This window comes from Equus przewalskii, chromosome 13 (assembly GCF_037783145.1).
Source record: "Equus przewalskii isolate Varuska chromosome 13, EquPr2, whole genome shotgun sequence".
Classification (NCBI taxonomy): domain Eukaryota; kingdom Metazoa; phylum Chordata; class Mammalia; order Perissodactyla; family Equidae; genus Equus; species Equus przewalskii.
In genome coordinates, this window is record NC_091843.1 from 87,169,660 (window position 1) to 87,192,523 (window position 22,864).

The following is a 22,864-nucleotide window of genomic DNA, read 5'->3' on the forward strand; positions in this document are numbered from 1 at the left end:
TGACAGGGCACATGTGTGTGGTGACGGATGGTAATCAGTCTTTGGGTGGCGAACATGATGTAGTCTACACAGAAATTGAAATATAATGATGTATACTTGAAATTTATATAATGTTATAAACCAGTGTTACCTCAATAAAAAAAATGCCACCACTCTCAATAGGATGTAGCTGTTCTCAATTCAGCGTGGCACGTGAATGTTTCCTCTTACATTATTTTTCACTTTCTTCCTGGAGTTGCATTTGTCTTGCTGTCTTACTGGAGTATAACCTTCTTGAGGGCGGGAATGGTCTCTTGGATCTCCAGACTCTTACTCAGGTTTAGGATAGGGCTTTGCCCATAACCAGCACTTACTAAAAATTGTTCTATAAACTAATGAAAATAGCATGGACCTCATTAAACAGTCTAGTGGTCAAGATCCCACGCTCTCACCTCATGACCGGGGTTCATTTCCCGGTCAGGGAACTACACCACCCATCTGTCAGTGGTCATACTGTGGTGGCTGCATGCTGCTGTGATGCTGAAAGCTATGCCACCAGTATTCCAAATACCAGCAGGGTCACCCATGGTGGACAGGTCTCAGTGGAGCTGACAGACTAGGAAGAAGGACCTGGCCACTCAATTCTGAAAAAATTGGCCATGAAAACCCTTTGAAAAGCAGTGGAGGAGCATTGTCTGATAGAGCGCTGGAAGGTGAGAGGATGGCGCAGAGAAACTGGGGAGCGTTCTGCTCTGCTGGACAGCGAGTCCCTAGGAGCCAGAATCTACTCCATGGCACTAGCAAGAACAACATTACATGGTGAGTTTAAAGCCAGATGGATTTTTAAGTTACTCAAAGTCATAAAGCCTCTTGTTAAAAGGACTGCTACATACAATAAACTTTAAAAATCTGTTATGAATTAAACCATGAATAAGAGGTGGCTTTACCCTGATTTATTTCCACTAGTTACTTTTCTTTTAATGAGATGACCACAGCTGGTAAGTGTCCTTTTTGGAGAGAAGAGAAGTAGTAACCTAATATTTAAGCTTCACATTGCAAAATGATCCCTTTAAAGACACCAGACCAGTTTTTTCTTCTGAAACCATTCTTGGAACGGTAAGGAGAAATTCCATTAATGGACTTTGAAATTCTAGTCTATAGAAAGAATGAGGTAAAAAAAAAAAATTACTTGAACCAAAGCATGTAAGGTGCATTATATTAATGTAACCAGTTATTCCCTGTCCTCCTTTTAAAAGGATTGTACAATCTCTGTCCATTGTTAGGGGACTTGCAAGGCTTCCTTATGAGAGGAGTATGCTTTCTAACCCCATTGACAGCATGTTTTGTCATGTGACTGGCTTTGGCCAATAGAATGCCAGCTGCTTTAAGAGCAGCATGTGCCAGGGTCATACAAGGGCTGGTTGTTACATTTCCAGAAACTTGGCAAGCCACTCGTTAAACTGTTAGTAGCTTGAAATAGGCCACAGTGGGAGTATTTACATCATGGAAATAGCCAACACTGCAAATGAGGACTCCCCCTCCGTCAAAGCTGGGTCCAGCACACCGGGAGCAGGTCCCAAAAAGGTTGATCTTTGAACCTGGAGCCTGGAATCAAGGGCACTGGTGGAGCAGAGCCAAAGCTGCCTGCAGCAGACATAATTTGCTTGAGAAATGAATCTTTGTTACCGTGAATCACTGAGTTGCGGCGTGGTTACCTCAGCGCGATCTATCAAAAGCTGGCTGATAACCAGGCCAGCGTCTCTGAGTTTTAGTGAACACCAATGAGCCCCATCTTCATCTGTGCAGGCCTTGATTGGCGGATTTCTTGTAATAACTCGTGCCATCACACCTTGAACCTGGAAGGATGCAAACTGCACTCAGAGACTCCAGACGGGGAATCCAGGTCTTGGAAGGTTAATGGAAAGGTACGAAACAAAGATTACATTTTTAAAATCACTCCACTACTGCATCCTTTTTAAACCTGGGCAAACACAAGTCTGTCACTCGTGGGCCGGGAGGGTTCAGGAGTGACTCCCCAGTCCGCTCAACGACCGGCCCCGCGTTACGGTCCCCCCTCCCCCGCTTCCCCGACGCGGGAATTGGGCGCTGTGTCTTTAAGGGGGCCGCGCGGTTTCCGCCCCGGACAAGATGTCTGCGGGGTCCCGACTCGCGGCGCCGCCGCCCCGCCGCGCCCCGGGGCCGGGTGAGTGCGGGCGCGCCCGGGGGGCCCCGGGGAGCGGGCGGGGCGGCGGCGGGGGGGCGCGGGGGCGGCCGGCCTCGGGGCCGCAGGTGAGCCGCCGCGCTCAGCCCGTCCCGCCTGCGAAGGATGCGCTGGGACCCGGCTTCTGCGGGAGGCCCCGTGCGACTTCCTTCAGCACCTCCTTCTTGCTCCTTCTCTCCCGTCTCCCCCAAAAAACTTACTCGGGAATCTCGAAAACCATCCGCTCTGCCTTGACGACAGTCGCCTTATTGCAGACTTTGAACAGTGCAAGAGGGTGGGTGCCCGGGAGCGTGTCTGTCTCTAACGGAGACTTTCTTACTGTTCCCCACTTTGGGGAGGAGGAGCCGAAGGCAAGCCAGCTGCTCCGACAGGCATCCCCACCCCCACGCCGCGGTGCTCAAACAAAAGGATTTTCTCATCCGCCTGGAGCCGACAGGAGCAGCTGGCTGTAACTGCTTACAGTGACCAGACGCCCAGAGCTCACCCAGCAAAGTTATTTTTCCCTCCTTGAAAGAAAAAAATAAGTACCTGCCAGCATTCGAACTTCTCCTTAGCCAAGACTACAAAGATATGGTGTTTGAGAGAAACTGGTGTAGAAACAGCTTAATAAATTGACATAATTAGGGTAATTATTTTCTGCACTTTTCATTAATGTATTATTTGTATACTTTTTTTGGCCAAAAATAGCTTGAGGCAACGGACAGTAAAAAGTATATAACAACGTGTAAAAAGGCTAAGAGCTCAAACAAGGTAATTCTTAATTAAAAAGTCTTCGTGGTACACAAGCCTTCAAAGTAGGGCAGCTTTTAGTCCTTCTAATTCATATTAAATTACGTATTTTACAAGATAAAATGGATCAACACCCTTCTTTTTGGAAACATGTATTAAATAAAGTAATGTAGGTCTGAAATAAAAGTCCACTTTAGGCAGAACACTTCACAATTTTCATTTTTAAAAAATGCATTAATAGAAAGAGAGTGTTTCTCAGCCTTTTAGCTAATGGTAGAGATATCTAAGAATTTGGCTTATGACGTTTAGAGAACATCTCTGATTCACCAGATAATAAGCTGTGGGTCCAATACATTTTTTTACAGTTCATATGCAAACTTTTGCCAAATTTTTCATCGTTAACCCTTTATTCCCTAACCTGGGGGTCCATACTTCACAGTTTGGAAGCATTTTTACTTCATCTGAGCCTTCAGCATGGTGATTCCTGACTAATTTTTCCAATTGTCTGGATCTGTTTATAAACAGATTAATACATGGCAGTAAACTAGTATTTCAACAGAGATGCACAGGTAACAGATGAATGAATTGTGGTTTCCTTGATCCCTCAGTTGTCAAGGCTAGTTATTTGTTTTAATCATTATGTTCTGTTTTGATTAAAGTCACTAGTGGATAAAGTAAATGAAAATGTTTGAGTGTTTCCACACAAGACTGTGTGGATTTCACATTAGTGTGAATTTCCCACCTAAAATCCAGGCTCAAGCTGCTGGATTAATCCACATTAGCCTGGACTATAGAAGGACTGTTAGAACTATAATTCATTTGTTATTTCCTTTTGAGAACACTGCCTGGTTCTTTGGCTTTTGGCCTGCCTGATATTTTGTATGTGTATAAGCGTAAGTATAAAATAAAATTAACTTTTGTGGGTGGTTTGTAGGATGATTCTCAATGTTATAGTCATATGGTGTGTGTCTATACCCATATTTACACAAATTATTCATCCAGGTTTTTATCTCTTCCCTTATTCTCCCTGAATTTTGGTATTCAGGGAGATCATATTGAGGAATATGGGTTTTAATTTGATAGACTATTAGAAGAATAAAACTTCTTCAGAGAATTTCAAATGCAGAGGTAATTAATGTGCATTTTTTTTCTTCCACAGAGTTAGACTTCTTATCATCCTTCCAGATAACGGATACTAGAATGAAACTCACAATGGTAAGTTCAGAGGCATGGTACCAACAACACTCCTCTCTCCTCTTCCATGAAATAACTAAAATCTACTTTTCTCCACCTGAAATTGGACTCAAAAATTTCCACTGTTAAATTAATTTCATGCTAGCCGTGCTTTTACTTAGCTTCAAGAAATTTTACTTTAAAATACGAGCTTGGAAGCCTAGTTATACAACTACAGAATTGGAACTTTATTTATTGGAGTCAGCACTGGTGGTAATGTGTTTTAGTCAGTTTTGTACCCTGAGCAGGATGGAAAAGGAGCGATGCTGAAGCAGAGTGTCTGCATGAACATCTATCTGTGTTAGGGTCCCTGAGGCCCCCCTACCCACTCTTCACGCATGAACACTGCTCTGACCTCTGCCACAGGCACCAGAATTATTGCTTGAAGCATCTCTCCACCAGACAGTGGGCTTCCACAGGGCAGGGACTATGCGCTGCTCCCATGGCATCCTCAGCAGGAAGCACGTGCCTAACCCTGAGCAGGTGCACAAGGAGCCTTTGAATGAAGGAGTGGATGGATGTCGGCAGAATCATCACATTCACTGGCACTTTTCTGGTAGTTTAAAAACTGTTTAAGGAAAAAATTAGGAGAGCTCTTATTTTTCATTTTGTTCTTGTGAGCTAACCATACAGTTAACGAATGTGCATTTTTGCTGGGTATTTGGTAAGGAAGAAATGCCTATCACAGGACGCCAGCTAACCAGACCTCCCTGTTATCTTCTACCTGGGTGATGAGCAACCTATTTTGCATGAAGATCAATTTAGGAAGTGAAAATAAATCTGGCTGGGGGTTGGGAGGTGGATCTGTGATTCTTTTTTATTTGCTTTTTGTATTAAAAAATGCCCAAGAGAATTCTTCCAATTTAAATTACCTACTCTATTGAGTAATAGAATGTCAAAGAGAAAAATAAGTGCCTTTTAGCCACTACGATATTAATGTGGGCATGTTTGAACAGTAAATACTGGTAGCTTCTTTTTGTTCATGCCTTGAATTTATATAGCACTGGAGAGTCCAACAGCGAGATCATTTGCATTATCTGATTTCAGCCACCTGTTTAGAAGCAGATAATTTTATCATTTCCCTTGACAGATGCAGACATGGCGACTCGGGTGAGCCGGGGCTAAGAAACGTAAAGTTGGGCTCATTTCATTTAATGCAGCGCCCCCTGAGTGCCTACCCTGTGCCAAGGAGGTGAGTGGGGTGGGCTGCTCTCCCAATGCATCCTGCATCTCCTGTGGATGCAGAATCTCCCTCTGCTCAAGCAGGGCACAGCGAACCACCCGACACCGAATGACCTCTCAGGGTCCCCTCCAGGCCCAATGGCAGTGCACTATGCCCCAAGGGACTGTTCCCTCCAGTCTCCATCGCTAAGGCTGCCTAGCCCTGCCTGAGCTCACATGCCTGAGGATTGTTTTATAAAATTACTTTTTATTTAGGTGTAGACCCTGCCATATCCACATTCTACCTAAATGTACACCCAGGATGGCCTGCACGCTTTCTTAGTGCCTTATTTCTTCTCCTTTGTGTTTACCTCTTCCCTTCTCCTCTCACGTCAGCTGCCACCCCCTCAACCCATCGTGTGTCTCCTTCCTCCACATACATCTACAATCTTTATGTATCCTGTACAGATCTGTATGTTATTTAAATAATAGTAAGATGACATATACATGCTTTTCTGCATCTTGCTTTTCTCCCTGAACAGTTCCTCCAGAAATCCCTCCAGGTCACGTGGCATAGCTCCAGTCCCTCCTTGTCATGGCCGCATACTATTCCCGATGTGAACACACACTATTTACCCAGCCACTCTCCTGCTGATAGGCGCTCCTGTCTCCAGGTCACGTGGCATAGCTCCAGTCCCTCCTTGTCATGGCCGCATACTATTCCCGATGTGAACACACACTATTTACCCAGCCACTCTCCTGCTGATAGGCGCTCCTGTCTCCAGGTCATGTGGCATAGCTCCAGTCCCTCCTTGTCATGGCCGCATACTATTCCCGATGTGAACACACACTATTTACCCAGCCACTCTCCTGCTGATAGGCGCTCCTGTCTCCAGTTTTTTGCCATTCTAAATAACACTGTAACAAACATCCTACTACACGTTACTTTACGTATTGGTACTTTTACTTCTACAGAATAGATTTCCTGGAGTGGGATCCCTGATTAGACCTATTTTTAATTCATAGAAATTGCCAGATTGCTTTCCTAAAAGCCTTCACATGTCCACTAGTAATGCACTAGTGGACATCTTTTCTCTGCCTCCCTTCTGGCTTTGGCTGGCAGCCCTCTTTATTTTTGTTAGTGTGATGCATTGAAAATGAGACCTTGCTGTTAATTTAACAGCACTTCCCTGAAGATAAGTGATTCTGTGCGTCTTTTCACGAATTTCCTGGCCATCCGATTTTGCTCTTAGGTCACTTGCCTGCTCATATTTCTTGCCCATGTTTCTGTTGGGTTGTTTGCCCTTTTCTCGGCAGTTTGTAAGAGCTCTTTGTGTGTTAGGGTGGTGGCTGATGATTCTAAAGCTTCTCTTCCAAGCCGAGATGGCTTCTCTCCCTCTGCACGGTAGGGGTGGTTGAAATGAGCTCAGGGCTTGTTTAGCAGGGCTACGAAGGCGTTATGACTTGTGGCCACACTGTGGGTCACCCTAGATATTGAGTTTGAACAGAAGAGTGTATCGAGCCAAAATGTAGCTGCGTGTGGAGGACTGAGAAGGTGAGGCAGTCCTGTACCGTGCTGCCTTCTACCGGTTAAGACCTCCGAGAGTGAAGGCCTGCCGAGGCAGAGGATGTCCCTCTGCCGCCCTCGGAGGGGCAGCCCTGTGCTGGCCGACATTTGTGATGCTGCTTGTCTCTGGCTCAGATGAGGCGTTCCACTAAGTCTCAAGGATTAAGACATCAAAATCAGTGCTTCTCGCCCTTGTTTCCAGCTTAGCTCTTCTAACAGATGGCATTCACGTATGTGGCACTCCTCTGGGCATCCCGGATTTTGTAGAAACTCAGAGACATCTTGCAGGGAGGTAAAGCATGACAGTAATTGGCCACCTCTGGCACTGTTAGGGGCACATCAGTAATGATTACTCAGACTTTGGCACAAGTCAGCGAGTCCGCAGCTTATGTACAATTTTCAACCCCCAGCTCAAGAAAGCGTATCAGAATGCGAAACGATAGTCTTGATATTATAGAAAAATGCTAAATTTCTTTTAATTCATAAAATAAATACAGGGATTCGTAATACTGTTCTCTCTACTTTTGTGTGTGTCTAGTAATAAAAAAAGGAACTCTGGAAAGATAAAATTCTAATGTAGAAGGGATGAAATTCTAAAAAAACAGTGTAGAGAAAATTTTAGATAAAGTTGGATGACAAAAAATATTTCTAAGACTAAAACCTGGTTCTGTTGACTAACCATAAAGGTTTACTAACCATAAAAAAATTATCCTTGAAGGTGGTCTGTAACTCCCCTCCTTGTCCCACCACTCCTGCTTTGGGGACTTTAGCTATTTAATAAAGCTCTGGGGAAATCTAGCCTTTAATTTCTACAGACCTTTTATACTAATTGGTCATCATAAGTAACCATATTCAAATCAATGCCTGTTGCATCAGAAGATATGTAAATAGCTGTTTTGTTTAGAAGAGGCCTGGTACTTGTCTTTTTTTCACGATTCTGGTAAATTCGTTATCTTTTTTTAAAATGAGAGAGAGATGTTAAATGTCATGCCTGATCCTGAATGGACTTGCTTGGTGGGAAAAAAATACTGCGGTTTAGAAAACTGTAATGCATCTGTAACAAGATTATTAGCAATTGAATTAAAAGCTTACACTAAATACTATTATTATAGCAACTTATTTTTCCTGCTCTCATCTTTGTCTTCAGTCACTCCTAGTTGCATTTACAAAAGAGATTCTGGAACTATCATTTCATTGCTGACAGTGTGAGTGGGCACTGGCTATCTCACCGTGCATGGTTCTCCCAACTTGGCCTTGATCTTCCCCTGAAATAAGGTCTCAGATGAGCTCCAAGAGTCTCTCGTGTGTTCTCTTCTTATTTTTAGACTTTCAAAGCAAATTTGTCTAGAATCACACATCGGGTCCTTTGTGAAGTTGTTTCCTAAAGAATAAACTTCACCTTTTCTATCCCCCTCTTGTTTGATAGGTTATCAGTGGTAAACTGTTTCCTAACAGAAAAGACTGTGATGATAGGCATTGCATTGGGATCCTCGTTTTTTCTTTTTAAAGATTGGCACCTGAACTAACATCTTTTGCTAATCTTTTTTTTCTTCTTCTTCTTCTCTCCAAGGTCCCCCAGTACACAGGTGTATATTCTAGTTGTGGGTTCTTCTAGTTATGGCACGTAGGACGCCACCTCAGCATGGCCTGATGAGTGGTGCCATGTCCGCGCCCAGGATCCAAACTGGCGAAACCCTGGGCCACTGAAGCAGAGCACGCGAACTTAACCACTGGGCCACGGGCCGGCGCCTTGGAGCCCTTTAACACAGATATTTTGTAGGACAAAGCAAGAAGCTACTACTTTTCTTCCTTAATTAAAAGTATTGACCGATCTTTCATCTTGCAAATATATGGGGGGGGGGGGGGCCCATTTAGTTGGGATGAGCAGTATAGAAAACTAATTTATTTGTTTTACGACTTGAGCACCTATGAGAGGGTCTGAAACAATGAATGCCAGGACAGGGCCCTAGCCAGTACTTCTAGGATCTGTCCTTAAGGCTGGTTAATTGAATTCCTCTTGCTCAGCTGCCTGTCTTCTGAATTTACCCCCAGCACTGCTGACGCTTATGCTGCAGCTTCTACCTGAGGACCTGGGTTGGCTGGAAGCCCGGAGGCAATGAGGACGTGGCCCGCCATCTAATTTAAAGGTAAACGTTTAGAAAGCTGCTTTGTCTATTGCTATTTCCTAAATGGGCATATTCTAAAACATTTTAATGGCTTTTGGTACTGCCAATTTTCTCATAAGCGTATTGTCTTTAAAATCAGGAAAACAAAGATTTTTATCATGAAAAAGCACCCTCATTGAAAGCTTTTTAAAAGGTGACTTTAAAAAATGCACTTTTGCCCCTAAAGTTTAAGAAACAAATTTTTCATCCCCAAAGCTTTATTTTCCCCACCTTTCTAACGTTTGCTCTGCAGCATTGAGAGCAGAATACAAAAGGGAGCCCAGTGCTCTTATTCTGAAGAGCGTGGACAGTAACTCGTAGGCGAGAAAGGAGCCTGGTGCGAACCGATGCGGCCACGCGGCCCTGATTTCGCCAGTTCTTTCCATTTGAGAAGCGTGGCCGCCCAGTTTTAGTCTAAGTACTTGTTGGCTGGGGACCCACTTGATTTCTAAGAGAATTCCTAGTTAAGGAAAGAGGGCTAGACGTTGCTGACATTTTGCCGCGGAATCAACAGGTAATACTGACAGAGAGCCCCGGGTCCCCGAGGTGCCCGCGGGGTTTCCAGCCGTAGTCGCGGGGGGCAGGTTCTGCAGGCTGGCGGCAGCCTCGGGAGCCGCGGGCGCGCGTGTAATGCTGTCGTCGTTGTGCTTACCCTTCCCCGCGGAGCAGGCGCTGCGGAGGATGCGGAGCGGCGAGCCGCCGGGGACCATGGACGAGAGCGGCGCGCCGGCCGAGGCGGCGGCGCAGGGCGGCCCGTGCCCGGGGCTGGCTCCCGCGCCCGCCGGCCGCCTGGGGGCGCCCTACTCCGAGGCCTGGGGCTACTTCCACCTGGCGCCGGCGCGCCCGGGCCACGCGGCGGGCCGCTGGGCCACCTGCCGGCTGTGCGGGGAGCAGGTGGGCCGCGGGCCGGGCCTCCAGGCGGGTGCGCCGGCGCTGTGGGAGCACCTGAAGAGCGCGCACCGGCGGGCGCTGGAGGAGGCTGCCCGCCGCTCGCCGCCCGCGCCTGCGCCCGCGCCCGCCGAGGGCGAGTGGGCGCGCCTGCTGGAGCAGATGGGCGCGCTGGCCGTGCGCGGCAGCCTGCGGGAGCGCGAGCTGGCGCGGCGCGAGGCGGCCGTGGAGCAGGGCGAGCGCGCCCTGGAGCGCCGGCGGCGGGCGCTGCGGGAGGAGGAGCGCGCGGCGGCCCGGGCGCGCCGGGAGCTGCAGGCCGAGCGGGAGGCGCTGCAGGCGCGGCTGCGGGAGGTGAGCCGCCGCGAGGGCGCCTTGGCCTTGGCCGCTGCGCCGCCGCAGACTCCGCTCAAAGAGGAGCCCGACGGGGAGCGGGATGGCTGCTTGGTGACCAGGGTCCTCCTGTAGCTGCCCCTCCACCCCCACGCCAGCGCCCTTCCCAGCGCGCTCCGCGGACAGCGTCTCCAGCATCACCTGGGAGCTGAATCGAGGCCCGCTGCCACCTCGCCGAATCGCAGTCTTCAGATGTGGGCCCTTGAGAAGCGCTTGGGGAGCCAGAGCAGAACCAGAAGTCACTTCTGCTCTGGGGTGCCGGGGGCCAAGCTCCAGCCGCCGTCTAGTGGGCTTCTGTGCGGGGGTGGCCTTCCTCGGGGCGCCTTCGGAAGTGAGCGCTCCAGCAGCCCGGTGAACCCTGATCACCCGGAGCCGTGGCCACCTTGTACCTGTTACTTCGAAAGGACGGACGCTTCCTTACACACCAAAGACTGTCACACCACGTGCCTGTACACCTGGCAGGGCAACCCAGGGTGGAGAGTGCATGGAAATGAGGCCAAAGCGGTTTACCCAAAAGAGAGTTACTCGTTTCCTGATGAGTGAGTCTTTAATGGGTAGTCGCTGCTCAACACCAAGTTCTGAAAAGGGGGCCAGTAGTTAGCCTCCCCGTCTCGAGTGCCTCCTCAGGGCCATCCCAGAGAGGCCCTCTGTCAGTCCCCGCAATGCCAAGTGCAGCCGCTCTCTCCCCTGCCTGTCCTCTCTCCCGTCCAGACCCAGTGGCAGCTGTGGTAAGCTTCCCCCCTTCCCGCCTCACACCTCCTGCCACAGGGCTTGACCTCCACCTCTGGTCACTGCGGTGGGGGCTTCCGTCCCCACAAGTCTCCACAGTGCTCATTTCTGGGCCAAAGGAGGAGGCTCCGTCCCATCTGAGGCCACCGGGTCCTCTCCCTGGGCCTTTGCTCCCCTGGTGCTCCTCCTCTCCTCTGTCTCCTTCCCTCCCTTTCCCCAGACTCCTCTTTCTCAGCAACACCCATCTCCCTCATACTGAAAAGAAAGACCCCCTGCCTGGATGCTGCCGACTGAACAGCGTCCAAGGAGGTTACTAGACCTTGCTGCCATTCTTTCCTCCTTCACTCCGTGCACAGCTTCCCCAATACGCTGGACTCTTTAAGAGGCCGCCACAATCTCCCAGTGCCAAAGGGGGTGATTTATTTTCAGCCTTCGTTTTGCTCAAGCTCTCCCTTCTTGAAATTTCTCCCTTGGTAGGTGGAATTTGCTCCTCCACAGAATTCCTTTTGCTGATGTAGACTCATTCCCAAACAGTTTTTCTTCAGGTCTTTTTTTCCTCATTTTTTTATATTGAAAAATTTCAAGCATCCAGGAAAAGCTGAAAGGCTAGTACAATGAGTACTCATAGAGACCCTCCGCCTAGACTGAACAGTTGTTAACATTGTGCCACATCTAATTTTTCTGCCCTCCACCGCATACATGCCTGACATTTCATCCCTATTTCAGCGTGTATCTCCTAGGGATAATAAACACATTCTTCTGCATGCTTACGATTTCCTACTAGCCTCTAATATAGGGTCCTTAATCAAAACTCCCCAATTGTCCCAAGAATGGCTTTTTATCTTTTTTTAAAAAGAGTCCAATCAAGGTTCAACTCTTGTACTATTTTTTTCCGTGACACACTTTTTGAAGAGTCCTGACCACCTGTCTTACGGAATGTCCTGTGTTCTGGATTTGTCCGATTGTTTCCTTAGGCCATCTGACGCACTCATTCTTGGCTCGTCTGCCTGTAGAGCGACACTAATCACTCCGGTGCCAGCGACTCCTGACTGCCTCCAGCCCCGAGTGCTCTCCCGGCGCCGTCCTTCATGTTCAGTCCTCTCTGCATGTCTCACCTCCGCTTGCATAACCCATCACTACAGGTGGGAGGGACACAGCTGTTCCACTCCCCATCGCCACCCCTCACCCAATCACTAACATTTCCTGGGCTCTTAAATGTATCAGGCACATGCTGCACACCTGACATGTGTTGTCTCACTCTTCTCACAGCAGCTCCCTGGGGAGGGATTAGGACCATGCCCATTTTACAGCTAAGGAGACTGAGGTAGGGAGGGGTAAGTAGTTTGTACAAGATCACACAGCTGGTAAGTAGTGGAGTTGAGATCCAAATCCAGTGTCCACCTCCAGAGGCCATGCTCCTAGCAGCTGTCCTGTCTCCCTTGTTACTCAGTCACCGGGCGGATAGCTGTTTCCTTCCTCCAATTCCAGGCAGTACCATCAGTGACATGTACTGAGCATTCACCATGTGCCAGGGCTGTGCTAAATGCTTTACAAGGATAATTGCCTGCCACGCAGCAACCCCAGGATGTAACTGCTGTTATGCCCACTTTGTAGAGTCAGGCCCAGGGGAGCTAACTAATGTCTTCACAGTCACACAGCTGCTAAGAAGCAGAGTGGGATTTGAACTCCAGTCTCACTGAATCCTAGGCCCCTGATCTACTGAGTGCATTTCTACAAAATATCACAGCTGTCTTCCTCTGATGCCAGCTGCCCAGCGCAGGCCCCATTTATCATTCGTCTGGGGTTCATCTTCCCATCCTTGTCTTCCTCCACTGCCTCCTGCCTAACACACAACTTGGCCAAAGGAACTGTCCTAAGCCAACAGTGATCATATCACGTTTTCTGCTCAAAAGCCGCCAAGATCACCCGTCATCTACAAGCTTGGACTCCGTGGCCTGACAGTCAAGCTCCCCACGCTGTGCCAGTCTGACCAGTCCCCTCTACCTACTCTGTAAGCTCCAGCCAGACTGCACTCCTTGTTCTTCCTGACGTGCCCTGGTCTTGGCACCTCTATGCCTGTTTGCCTTCCCTCCACTTAAAAAACCCCTTCAATTCTGAGTATGAAAGATCCCACCCATTTTCTGAGACCAAGCCTACACTCAGCGGCCTGCATGAAGCTGGCTTTGATTCCTCACTTAGTGGATTCCTTCCTGCTCTGGACTCATAGCATTTTGTATCTCACAAACCTTAGAACAGGGATCTAGCATACGCTTTGTGGATTCTTGTACGACGCCCTTACCAGACCTTGAGCCTTTGGGGGTAGGAATGGAGTTTACTCATCCTTCTACTCCCACAGTGCTTTGCAGATAATAGCTGCTCAAATATTTGAGGCATTGAACCCACTCAATGTATTAAAGATTTTTACAAGTTAGTTTTCCCATAATTATATTAATAATTATTCATCTTTAGTTCTGAGTAGAATTCATAATAGGAAAAATAACCTAAAAGGAAATAGCAGTAATACTTTTTTTTAAAGCTATTTAATCAACAAAGATTTAGTAAGTGTCGGTTATTGGGCTGCTTGGTTTGAATTCAATCAACTATTCCAGCATGTCATTATCAGGAGTGTTTTTCGTAAAACAACTTTTTTCATTATACAAGTAACACGAAAGCAATACCCCAATCTACAAAGAATGGCAGAAAAAAAAGAACTCCCCCACAGTCCTGTCACCTCGGTAAAATGGCTATTGGTATTTTAATGTAGTTTATTTGTCTTTTGCAATTTTTACATTACTCTAATAATAGTATAAGTTATTTCTCTTAAGTATGGAAATCTAACTTAATGTGGATTTGTAAGTTGGGCTATAAGATCTGAATCTGGACTTTTCAGAAGAAGACAAATCTACAAATGTTATTTCTTTTTTTTTTTTCCTTGAGGAAGATTGTTGCTGAGCTAACGTCTGTGCCAATCTTCCTCTATTTTGTCTGTGGGACACCACCACAGCATGGCTTGATGAGCAGTGTGTAGGTCTGCACCTGGGATCTGAACCTGTGAACCCTGGGCTGCCGAAGCGGAGCATGCGAACTTAACCACTGCACCATCAGGCTGGCCCCTGTTATTCTTCTATTTCATCAATTGTTAGAACCATTAAAATAAGCAAAGATTTACTTTTAGAGTCTTAACTGCTCCCTCAAGAAGGTTGGCTAAGGGGAGCGCCAATTGCCTGTTGAGGGGCAGGAGAACAATTACCCTGACTGGTGACTGAGTGCTGGCTGTGGGAGTTGAGATACTTTACTTCCAGCTTTATACACTTCTGTACTGTTATAATTTTTATACCAAGCATGAATACTTTTATAATAAAAAATAAAATTACTTACATTTTGCAAATGGAAACTCCTCACGATTAGCATTCAGCTTCCTTAGTTAAAATAAACAAAACCTGCAACACGAGGACTGACGTAATCCCCACTTCCAGAAAATCCTAGAAAGAAACATAGCCCTTGTGCAGTCCAACTCTGTCATCTAACAGAGGAGAAACAGAGTGGCCTGTCCACTCTCAGGAGACAGTGGCTATGGCGGCTCACCTGCCTCCAGCCTCAACAGACAGGCTGCTGCTTTGGCCTTAAGGGCTTCTGCTCACTCACCTGGCAAAGCAAGAGGGCTACCTGGAGCAACCAGCCGAGCTGGCAGCCCGATGTCAGCTAAGCCGTGGGACTTGAGTGGGCACAGGTGGGTTCCAGGGATTGCATCGGCCTCTCTGGCTGTGGCACAGCCTGCTCACAGAGAGATGTCACTGCCAATGGGTGAGTGACATACCTTGCCTACATCCGCAGGGCTTCCCTGGATTTAGGCAACAGCTTGCTACTTGGACTACCTGGGTACTGCCTTTGAGAGCAATGCATGCACTGCATTAGTGAGGTGGATGGGATGCTGGAACCAGACTGCCCTGAACACAATTCCTCCACTCCTGCCATGATGTAGAGTGATCAGTCACTTCTTTCGGTTGACATGTGGCAGGGAGGAGGGAGTGTGGGCAAAGCAGGGTAATGACAACTGAGCCTAGAACAGCTGGGGCCCTGTACACACCCAAGTTATCATCCTTAGAGGCTGGAAAAGGGGAGGGTTGGCTGGTTTGAGCTGAGTTTCTACTTTACATAGCTGTCCATGTCTCAGAAGGGAGTCATAAACGCTGGGCTTTTGATTTTGTTTCGTTTTGCTGCCGTGGACTCCTCGGGGAACTCTCTTTCTAAAGGTTTGACCATCTTACCTTTCCACAGCCCGAATCTGCTCCCCTTTGGCTCTAATATGCTATGATCATGTGAAATATAGTGAAACATCAACTAAACTTTGAGTGAATCGGTTGCTCTGTTTAATTGGATTTTCTCGACTGCAGACTTAGAAAAAAATGTTGAAAGTCACATATGTACGCTTGTTACTAAAAACAATAGGAGTATAGCAAGCTTCTTCCACAGTACTGCAGTACTACTATCAGATTCACTACCTAGAAATGAAAATGTGTGCAGAGCAATCAGCACACTCTCGCGTACTCTACTCTTTGTCCTCATGACACCCTGCAGGCAGGGCAGGTGTAACTGTCCATATTTAATAAATGAGGCCCCACACTTCAGCAAGGTGAAGGGACCCTCTGAACACCACACAGCTAGGAAGTGGCAGATTGCAGGCTGGAGCTTGATCCCCGGATCCCAGTAACACCTGTGGCCAAACAGCTGCACTTGCTTCCAGGCCTCTCTCGGCCCACGTTTCAGCGGTGCCGGGGCCTCTGGATCCTGGCCTGAGTGCTCGCTGACACTTGGGCTGGTGTTGGCTACTCCCACCCACGACCTCTGGTGCTGGGGGAAGCCAGCCAGCTCTCCGAGAGGAGACAAGGTCAGCCTCTGTATCCTCATTGCTGCTTTAACAAATTACCAGAAACTTCATGGCTTAAGACAACACAAAGGCATTACCTTGCAGTTCTGCAGGTCAGAAGTCTGAAATGGATCTCAAAGTGTTGGTAGGGCTGCATTCCTTTCTAAAAGGCTCTAGGAGAGAATGCGTTTTTTGCCTTTTCCAGCTTCAAGAGGCTGCCCACATTCTTTGGCTTCTGGCCCCTTCCATCTTCAAGGCCAGCAAGGGCCAGTCCTTCTCACATTGCCTCACTCTGCCTCCGTCTTCCACATTTAAAAGACACTCTCCTTATCTTCAGGTCAGCTGGTTAGCAATCTGATTCCATCTGCAAACTGAATTCTCCCCTGCCTGGTGACATATTGACAGGTCCCAGGGATTAGCACAGACATCTTGGGGGGTATTATTCTGCTGCCACAGGCATGATACTGCCTGGCACGGTCTGGGGCATGTGTGAGAAAGGCATGTGCTTGATGGGAAGCCCCTCTTCCTCAGAAATCAATACCTTACTGGAGGTCCTAACCTCTCCCCTCTTATATCTTAGTCTCTCTGCCCAGGGCAGGGAGCACTCAGACTTTTCTGAGACAGAAAGTTGGAAGTTGGGTATGAAGGATCCCTCTCGGGGGGAAGAGGCCTCCATAGTTCTGAGAACCTTTGTAAATTCGTGCACTGACTAAGACCCCGCTGACTTGTACCTGCGAGGAGCTGATCACGCCTTTGGAGCCCAATGCGAATTCAAATCTAAGCTGCTAGCCATGTGTGTTAGCTGTCACCTTGGCGACCACCTTAAGCCCTCTGAAACCCAGTTTCCTCATCAGTAAAATGAGGACAACACATACCTTACAGAGTCGTCATGAGGACTAAGTAAGCTATTTAGGCAAATTCTGACATGTAGTTTAAACTCAGTAACTACAGCTTCTATTTCTCTTCCTTCTCTGAATGGGAGCTCAAAACCAATCCAAAGGAGCTCAGAACAAGCAGGTTCCCTGGGGAGATCTCCAAGAGCAGCTGCACACCAGCCACAAAGGTTTGCCAAGTCACTTTCCTTCAGGATAGAAATATTTTTCTGTCAAAACATAAACTTCATGCCTGATTTGCGAAATACACAAATCCAGTCAAAACTCAGTACGACTCGTGACTACAAAGTAATCTGACCAACCTTACAAGTCAATATATCAAAACCTATCCATTTGAGTACTTTCCCTTCAAAGAAGTCACCTTGGGAAAGCATACAGTAGTTCCAAAAATGCTTCCCTGCTTAAAACATTTCTGGAACTCCTCCTTTAGAGTAGCCCTCGGAGTCTCTGGCACATTCTTTAAAACATCCTTAAGTTGGCAAATATCCATCTTTCCAAGAAAAATTAGATTTTTAGAAGAGCTGCCAGTTACTCAGAGCCCAGGCTGGCGAATATGGTGCTGATTAACCAGATTAACTTTTCTGGTTAATCAGGTGTGGTTACAATAAAGCAACGATGATTATTTTTGTGTGGCTCATAAATTGGCCTTGATAGTGTTGTATACTAAGGTTAAGTAAAGGGAGCATGGTCATAGTAGAGATTAAAGCCCATTTTAGTGGGTTTATGATGTGAATGAATTCAGATAGCACTGGGAGTCATTACATATTTAAATAGTATTAAATGTTTCCTTTTATGAAAATCTTAATTATGACATTCTCTGAAATCTGATTTCACAGTATTAAAATGAAGGCTTTAAGGAAAAGCATTAAATGTTAATGAAAGTTTTATTATTTCAGTATATATTCTCCTGGGCCTTTGGTCAAGATAAGTAATGATCAGGTGAATGAGCTGGCAACCTTCCTGGCCTCTGAAGTCTACCAGTAATTGGAAGCTAAGTAACACACTGTCACATGTTTAAATACATTTAATAATATTCCACCAACTTCTCTGTGTCTTTTGCTTTCTGGGCAATGAAATACCAGAGCATTTTTACGTGGACAAAGAAAGCTAGCTTTTTATTGGGAGAGTTTCTGAAAAGGCATTCTCCCTCAGCAGGCAGAAGACAGTCTGCCTCTGTTCACATTAACCTCCCCGAGTGTGTCTGCTCCCCATCCTCCAGGGACTGGTTGATGTACATGTTCCCCATCCACGCCAATTTCCAGTGACCTGATTCACGTTGCCTTTTTTTTTTTTTTTTTTGTTCTTCAATGATTTATTGTTCAGATTTAGAACCACAAAATCCAAAAGTCTGAGCAGGCAGTTACTATTCTTCTCAGGTAATCAGAAGAGAGAGAGAATGAAATGAAGGACTGCAGCCTCAGTAAGGTTTTGCTGTTGTCTACATATCCAAAACCCTCAAAAACACGGCTAAAAGTTTTTTGAAGGCAGACTTTATAAGATTTCCCTAAAAAGGTCTGGTTTCAGGACAGATCTGAAAACAATTTTTAAAAAATTGCTCCCTCGCCCTCTGCCCCAAGAACTTTGGCTTTTGAAAATACTTTGAAATGAACAAAAACTGTTTTGGATTAATACTCTTTTTGGAACTATCAAGGCCTTCACGTGACTACTTGGCCTTTACATTCTACCAAATACTATCTAAAAATAAATGTTAGCTCCAAGAAGGCAGGGCGTCTTGTCCGGTTTGTTGACTGCTGCACCCCAGGCCTAGAATAGCACCTGGCTGTGCGAAGTGCCTCAAGACTCTGCTGAACGAACGCATGCTGTTCAAAGATCTTTATGTGAAAGGATCTGAAATCTCCTATTTCTTGGAGTTCTCCCTGCAGCTTCCCTGCTCCCACAGGGTACAGGGTAGGCCTGCTAGATCTTTCTATCCTGTCTCCAGAGGGCTCCAATTCTGAAGTCATGCAGAACCCACTCCTTCGAGGATAACGAGGGTCACCTACAGTACCTTCTACCCTTTCTCATTGTCTTTCTCACTACGAGTCTGCTGCTCATTCTCCAATATTCATTAAGAGATCCAGCTCCTGACCCAGTCTTCTGGTCCACACCTATCTCCTATCATCTCCTCGGAGAATGAAGATGACCATCCACTCACTCACCTCATCCCTCACCTTCCCTCACTTCAATAACCACCATCTCCACTCCAGGATTCTACTCCTACAACTGTGCCCTTGACACTGGTAGCATGGCATAATACTACTAATAATTGCTAATATTTGAGGGCTTCTTATGCGCCAGACAATATGTTCAGTGCCACACAGGCTTTATCTCATTTACACTCCCCAACAACCCCATGATGACGTTAGGGTAGAGAAGTTTAAATAAATCTTTAAATGTCACTCAGCTCAGGAGTGGTGGAGCTGTCATTTGAACCTAGGTAAGTGAGACTCTTCAGCCTGTGCTCTTAACTGTCCCACTGGGATGAAAAGAATCAAGATTTAACCCTACCTCTGCCACTCTGTCACACAGGCTTCCTGACCTTGAGCAAAATAAAAACCTCTCTAAGCCTCAGTTTTCTGATTCATGAAATACTGGCAGGCATAAAGATGATTTATGTTAAGTGCCTACCACAATGCCTGACATACCGTGAATGTGTGTCCGTCCATCCTATCAACAAATGCTTACTGAGCACCTCCTAAGTACCTAATCCTGTGGTAGGTACTGAAGACACAGCAGTGAGTAAGACAACAAGGTCCCTGCCTTCACAGGTCTGCACAGCACCTATGGGTGCTCAATCAATATGTGACAGATGGAACAAGCCCTCCAAGGAGATCTGCCAGTCTCCACCCAGCCTCCCTTCAATCAGCCAAGTTATTCTGCTATAAAGCAACCTAATGAGTGCCCTTCCTTGCTTAAAATTCTTCACAAATTCTTGTCAAAGAGATAAATCCAAATTTCTTAACAAAATATGCAAGAATGGCTGTGGGTAAGTGACTCAGTTCCTCTCCCCACCTCACGCCCTCTTCTTTAAGCAGTGAAACCCTTTCTTCATAGGTAATCTATTTGGAAGACTGAATTGAAACCCAGATCAGTGTAAACCTATTCTGGAAACAGCACGAGCCCTTGAGTCACCAGTTTGGCATCTTCCTGTGGATCATGGTGGAGGATTTGCAAACCACTGCTCTACATCCTCTTCGTAGCCTCAGTTCCTGGCATGTTTCCTCAGTTGCATAAAACTATCCGTAAAGGCACCTGCAGTTCTACAAACCCACCGTGCTCTTTCACTTTGAGGCTACAAGTGTATATGCCAGGCATGGTGCTAGGCACCAGGAATGCAGTAAGTGAGCAAAACCAAGGTCTTGCCCACATGGCACTTAGGAATCTAGACAACTAGCATACCAATCACACAAATTAATATACAACTGTGAACCAAAATAAGTAGTCTAAACAAAACAAATAGGGATTTCCAAGAACATTTATCAAAGGCAATTAGACTAGGGGGACAAAGGAGGCCTCCCTGAAGAAGCAGCAATTAGCAGAGGTCTAAAGAATACGTCAGAGGGAAGAAGGTAAAAGTCTGGAGGAAGAGCATCCCAGACACAACAGAACACAAGCGCCCTGGGAGGACAGGGCACGGCACGTGTGAGGAGCTGAAAAGAGGGCCAGCGTGCTGCAGCCCAGAGAAGAAGGGGGAGAGTGACACAAGGAGGACTGGAAAATGTGGCAGTGGCTAGACCAGGTGGGGTTTTATGGGCTAGGGTTTTGTGTTCTGTCCTCAGAGTAACGGGAAGCCAAGCCACTGGAGGACTGAAACAGAGATGACGAGACAGGAGCTGTGAAGAAACTTCGTCTGCAGTGTGGATGGACTGGAAGGAGGAAGGCGGGACTGCAGGCAGACCTGTTAGGAGGCTAGAGGAAGAGTCCCAGGGAGTAGTGACAGTGAATTGACTTAACACACTGGAAATCAGGGGGAAGGCAGGAGCGGAACAGAAGCTGACTCCTAGGCTCCGGATTGCATGACTGGACAGATGACGCTGCCAGCTGACAGAGTGAACTGGAAGAGACCGGACTTGGAGAAGGCTGTGTTCACTCCTCGATAAAGCGGCCTTTAAGGTGACTTTGAGTTGGAGATGTATCCTGGCTAAAACAACCTGGAAGTCCCAGGTATATAGATGGTAAAGGCAAATGGGTACATGAGAGTCAAATGTCTGGGGTTGAGCCCCGAAGGCCTCTCCACTTCCTGGAGTTGCATTCCTACTTATTGTAAATGTGTGTGAATACACAGAGCTAACGACACAATTACACCTGCTTTAAAGTTCAAATAAGGAAATAATGAAAAGTGAAAGTCCACTCACTCCTTGGGTGATTAATATTAACAATTCAATACATACCCTTATATATATATTTTTTAAGTGGGATTATGCGATACATACGTTTCTACAATCTGCTTTTTAAAATCAGCACTGCAATGAGAATGCTCTTCTCCATCAGAGTATAGATAGTTCTAGCTTACTCATTTGCAGGGCTGCAAAATATTACACAGCAGGGCTGCATCACAGTCTAACCAACCACCCAGTCCCCAGTGATGGACAGTTGGGTCGCCCGCCCACTCAACATCCACCGTTCCTTCTGCCTTGCTCACTGAACCCCACCTCTGTCCCAGCAGCAACATGGTCAGCCCCAGTGATGGCTCCTGACTGGCCTAAGCCGACTGAGGCCATCCTGTTGCCCACCTTCTCCACTTCCCTTGCAGCAGCTACGGGTAGTCACATGATCAGGTGCAGGCTAAGGACCCCAAGGAGAAGTTGCTGTGAGAGCTTCTGAGCAAGCTTTTGCTTTCCTGATGAAAGAGGACTGACCCAAACATCGCTCTTTCCCATTGCTTCCTGTTTTGGACATGAAAATGATGACTGGAGTCTCAACAGCCTTTTTGCAACCACAAGGCCATAAGCCAACACTGAGAATAACAGAGCAGAAAGGCAGAGAGAAAGCCTAGGCCCTGATACACACAGACACACACACATACACTGACTCATTTTAGAGAATCCAAATGTATTTCCACTTCAAAGTCAGAAAAAGCAAAATGAAATGTTGGGGGATCAAAGATTCAGAGCAGAGATATAAGTAATGCCCTACAAAAATAAGCAGCACACTTAGTGCAAGATGATGGGGAAAATACTTTCAACTGTTCCTGAGAGCACCTTTAGGTGTTGGGTCCAGAAATGCCTTTCTGGCTCCCTGCCAAGCACATCCCTCTGTCCTGCAACTTGACAGGATGGCCTTTGTACACAGACTCTGACACTTCTTGCATTCCTTTGTTTGAGATTTCTATCTTCTTTTGCCTGCAATTTGAAAATGTGCCAAATTAAGAAATAATCTTTTACATGAAAAGTTGAAAGGTGTTTGATTTAGGTGAGCCATTGCTTTTCATAATGTCACCACTAGAGTAAGAAGGAAACATCAGAAGTAAAAACTTTTAAAAGCAAAAAAAAAGAAAAAAAATCCTTTCTGAGAAAAAGTGCTTCCTAGCTATTTAATTCTGGAAAACAATTTCTGTTATTTTACTCCAATATTGATGGTTTCTTCTGTTCCCAATTTTGCCAGTTTCTCATGGTTCTGGCACAAATATAAGATGTTAGATTTTGCAAAATTCAGCAACTTGTAGCTCCACTTAAACACATAAAGGCTATTAAATTAATAAACGTAAACTTTGTAAATAAACTGTAATTTAAGATATTAGACACAAAACAATTTTATGTGTAATCCAAATTGTACATAATTCACATCTATGCTTCTAAACAAATAGAAGCTCACATTTGTACTTTTACAATTTACAAAGTGCTTTTATATACATTTTCTCATTTTCTATTGAAGACAGACATGTGAGATAAGTGTTATTCTTATTCCACAGATGGAAACAGACCCAGATATTAGTCAGTGCTTTAACCACTATGCAGTGTAGCCCTGAGACTTTACATCTGCAAAGCGTTTTAATAATGCAAATATCACACATATTTCAATTTCTGTCACCATTTTTAAATT

General features: G+C 46.3%; 2 protein-coding genes and 1 non-coding gene across 12 annotated transcripts in view; 2 read left to right on the forward strand and 1 right to left on the reverse strand.

Moving 5' to 3' along the window:
- AGGF1 (angiogenic factor with G-patch and FHA domains 1) overlaps positions 1 to 22,864 on the reverse strand; it is a 60,412-nt gene that overhangs the window by 8,304 nt on the left and 29,244 nt on the right. For 2 of the 3 annotated variants that reach the window (XM_008514101.2, XM_070571592.1), the window contains one exon: positions 21,855 to 22,164. The exons of the other annotated variant lie outside the window; for it this stretch is intronic. Coding sequence is in view for 1 of the 2 variants with exons in the window: in XM_070571592.1 (XP_070427693.1) it covers positions 21,976 to 22,164 (189 nt within the window). In the remaining variant the exon portion in view is untranslated. Of the gene's footprint in view, positions 1 to 21,854; positions 22,165 to 22,864 lie in introns of those variants that run through there. 3 annotated transcript variants of the gene reach the window in all.
- Positions 1,628 to 14,456, forward strand: ZBED3 (zinc finger BED-type containing 3). 8 transcript variants are annotated; one of them, XM_070571594.1, is made up of 5 exons: positions 1,628 to 1,904; positions 4,089 to 4,144; positions 5,253 to 5,354; positions 8,943 to 9,037; positions 9,725 to 14,456. In XM_070571594.1, exon 5 carries the CDS (start codon positions 9,737 to 9,739, stop codon positions 10,406 to 10,408), a length of 672 nt encoding a protein of 223 aa, XP_070427695.1. In that variant the 5' UTR covers positions 1,628 to 1,904; positions 4,089 to 4,144; positions 5,253 to 5,354; positions 8,943 to 9,037; positions 9,725 to 9,736; the 3' UTR covers positions 10,409 to 14,456. The 8 variants fall into 8 exon arrangements, with proteins under 8 accessions (XP_070427695.1, XP_070427700.1, XP_070427694.1 ...); XM_070571593.1 differs by lacking the exon at positions 1,628 to 1,904 and adding an exon at positions 2,092 to 2,182; XM_070571595.1 differs by lacking the exon at positions 1,628 to 1,904 and adding an exon at positions 2,693 to 2,825.
- Positions 6,864 to 7,001, forward strand: LOC139075455 (small nucleolar RNA SNORA47). The gene has a single exon (XR_011525817.1). It is a non-coding gene; the product is annotated as a small nucleolar RNA SNORA47 (small nucleolar RNA).

What these genes read in the sequence shown, in the direction of transcription:
- ZBED3 (XM_070571594.1), top strand. Translation starts at nt 9,737, where the DNA reads ATGCGGAGCGGCGAGCCGCCGGGGACCATGGACGAGAGCGGCGCGCCG.